Source organism: Mandrillus leucophaeus, unplaced genomic scaffold, assembly GCF_000951045.1.
Source record: "Mandrillus leucophaeus isolate KB7577 unplaced genomic scaffold, Mleu.le_1.0 Scaffold172, whole genome shotgun sequence".
NCBI classification, from domain to species: Eukaryota; Metazoa; Chordata; class Mammalia; order Primates; family Cercopithecidae; genus Mandrillus; species Mandrillus leucophaeus.
Window position 1 is genome coordinate 1,798,669 of NW_012101721.1, and position 3,106 is coordinate 1,801,774.

At 37.2% G+C, this 3,106-nt stretch overlaps 1 protein-coding gene across 6 annotated transcripts in view; it reads left to right on the plus strand.

Moving 5' to 3' along the window:
- Positions 1-751: 751 nt before the first annotated feature.
- BCO2 (beta-carotene oxygenase 2) overlaps positions 752-3,106 on the plus strand; it is a 58,172-nt gene continuing 55,817 nt past the window's right edge. For 2 of the 6 annotated variants that reach the window (XM_011977005.1, XM_011977010.1), the window contains exon 1: positions 752-968. In XM_011977005.1, coding sequence (XP_011832395.1) covers positions 875-968 — 94 coding nt within the window. In that variant the 5' untranslated portion in view covers positions 752-874. Of the gene's footprint in view, positions 969-1,034; positions 1,740-3,106 lie in introns of those variants that run through there. The other 4 variants (XM_011977008.1, XM_011977009.1, XM_011977006.1 and 1 more) reach the window with 3 other exon arrangements.

The following is a 3,106-nucleotide window of genomic DNA, read 5'->3' on the forward strand; positions in this document are numbered from 1 at the left end:
TATACTCACAATTTTGCCAGGAAAACATGATATGTTAATGTTAAAAGCAACTCTGTGGCAGTGCTGTGGAAGTTACTAGAAGACCTTTTGGTAAGGGAGTCAGAGAGGTAGATTTTAAATTGGATTTTTGAAAAGGAAAGGGGATATTTCAGGCAGGAGAAAAGTTTCTTCAGTGGCACAGAAGAACAAACGTATCATGGTATGTTAAGTCACTTTGCTAGGATGAAAATTCATGAAGGGGAATAGTGTATGGTCTAAACTCCTGGAGAGCAGGGACAATCTTGTTTCTTGGTATTCTTTCTTTGTAGCACAGTATTTGATACATTAGTGCTAAAAATGTTAAATTAATAAAGTCATATACATTTTGAGGGCATACTTTCACTCATGCTAGATTGTCAGAAAATGTTCTGTAAAATTAATGAATAGAAAAGAAAAGGAAGGATGAAGTGATTTAAAGGCAGAGAAAAAGAATGAAAGGTAAATTGTTGCCAGATTGTAGAGTCCTCTAGTGGCAGTCTAAATTTGGACTTTATTCTGTGTCGGAATCTTCCAGAAGAGTGGCATAATAAATTTGATGCTGTGCATCAAGATAAACGGACTTAACTATAGTGTGTGAACAGGTTTGAAAAAGAAAAGTTTAGGGAGGGGGAGACCACTACTGGTGGTCTAATTTTAATATTTCAAACAGCTGCTGATTAAAGATAGGTTGTTTGGACAGTTGTCATGGAAATAAGCCCCGCCCCTTAAGCCTCCTCCTCACTTCGACCTGTCAGTAAGGGAGGGACAGTCCAGGCAGTTCTGTGCGTGTTCATCGTTTAGTAGTACTCAAAGCTGCCAGTGTGAGAGGATTTGGAAATCACGGGATCTGCTCAATATGAAAATGTTTTTTCGAGTCTTTCTCCATTTTATCAGGAGTCTTTCTGCCACTGCAGTGAATTTCCTTCCTGTGATGGTGCACCCGCTCCCAGGTAGGGGGTTTGCCCCTTTCTCCTCCTCATCCTCCTCTTCTTGCCAGTCTGCACTTAGAATTCTGTGCCACTTTCCTGAAGACTGTTGGGAGCTTCTGAAGCTTTCCGTCCTGTGTGCCTCAGATTAGACAGCAATTCCACAGAGTCCCGGAAGTTAAAGAAGGCTGAGTTAGGATTGTTTCCTCATGGTCAGGGAAACAGCCTTCACATTTGCATATTTTATGCAGTATTTAGGACAGGATTCAGGGGCTTGGGATTCTTTGGGATTTGCAATAAGAAGAATATTCAATATTTAGGCTTTTCTAAATTGAAAAATCGCTGCCACACGTTCTAATGTAATTGTTTGGTTTCTCTATTTGCATTTTGCGGGGACTGCCTTAAAACTCATTTATTGTTTTATAGCCTTCTATTATGGCTACCATTGTTACATGATTTTATTTATAGAAATTGGCTGATCTAGAACTTTCAGAAATCATACTAATATGCACTATAAATTTTAAAATTACTTAATGTAGTAATTTAATGTTTGCAGTATGCAAGGGAATGTATTACGTACTGGAAGGAGAGGGGAGACAAACACCAGACCCTGTACTCAAGGAGTACTGGTAGTATCATTTATCATACAAGACAGATAAGATAAGGTCCATAAACAGAGCTATAAACAGATGCTGTGAGTTCAGACTAAGGAGAATCAGTTCTTGCTGTAGGTAAGGCGAATGCTGTGTTTATAAAGCAAATGACATGGAAACTGGATCTTGAAGGATGAGTTAGGTGAGTGAATGTCATCTGAAGGAGTTGGGAAATATCCTAGATGAAGAAAATTGATTTGGAAGGGGGGAAATTAAAAATTCTATTTTGACATGTTGAAGGTCACCTGCCAGAAGTAATTGGTGAAATTAAGAGACTAGATGAGATTGCCAAGGGAGAGTGCTGAGATTAAAGATCCAAGGTAGGACCTTAGGAACATTCATGAAGTGATAAGGGAGACAAGGAGCCCCTAAAGGGAATTAACATTTGGAAAGCATCCAGTATCTTTATATTTGATTATGATGACAGACATAAACAGGAAGTATTAATCTCCTTTTATTTCCATTTTATCATTGAAAAACCTGAGGCTCAGAGACATTAAGTAACTTGCTCAAGGTTGTCAGCTAATAAGTAACAAAACTATCAGAATGCAGAGAGTAGTTATAGGGCAACAGGAAAGTTAGAATAGGACAATGTCTCAGAAGCTATGAATAGAAAGGAGTTTAAGAAAGTTGTTAACATCAAATTCTATTGAAACTTTGAAGATCATGTAGCAGACTACGAACAGCATGCTATGGAGTATACAACATATAGACATGTAAATATTTTCTACAATGTGAAATGCTTAAATTTGTGTATCTCTACTTAGACAAATGCCCAATTAGGCCATTCAATTTACTTAAAAAAGTAAGATGAGTAAATTACATACCTGACCTTAGGGAATTTATTTTAATCTGAGAATAAGATAAATATGCATAATGTTAATAAAAATAGAGTAAGATGAATAGCTGAGAGTTTTTCCTTCTCTATCTTTTCAAAGCATCCTCTTTGTACTTCTTATACTGTACTTCCCAAATTTTAGTATGCCTAAGAACACCTGCTTGCCCTTCCCAAGCGATTCTGATTTATTAGGACCAGAATGGAGTCCAGGAAACTGCATTTTAGCAGTAACACCAGGTATTTCTGTTGCAAGTAGTCCTGTACCAGACTCTGAGAAACAATGCGGAAATAAAACACTTACAGTGTCAGTGATCTGTTTACTAGGCAGTCAGTTCTTTTATTTCAGGGTTCTAATGCTTTTTATCCCTTAGCAGTACCAAGTGCTTTGTCAAATGAATAAAATAAAGAAGATATTACACCTTATTGGACTATCATTAAAAGCTATGTAAATATAATAATAGCATTTTTTGAGTATTCTGTTCTAAAAGCTTTACCTAAACTAACTAATTTATTACTTATAGCCTTAGAAGTAATATGAATTTCATTATCCCCATCTTAGAAAAGAAGAAACAGACCACAGAGAGGTGATAAGTGTCTTTCTCAAGGCTTCTTATTTGGGAGGGGGCACTTTTGAAACCAACCAGCTGGAGCCAGGTAGAGCTCCAGCTCAC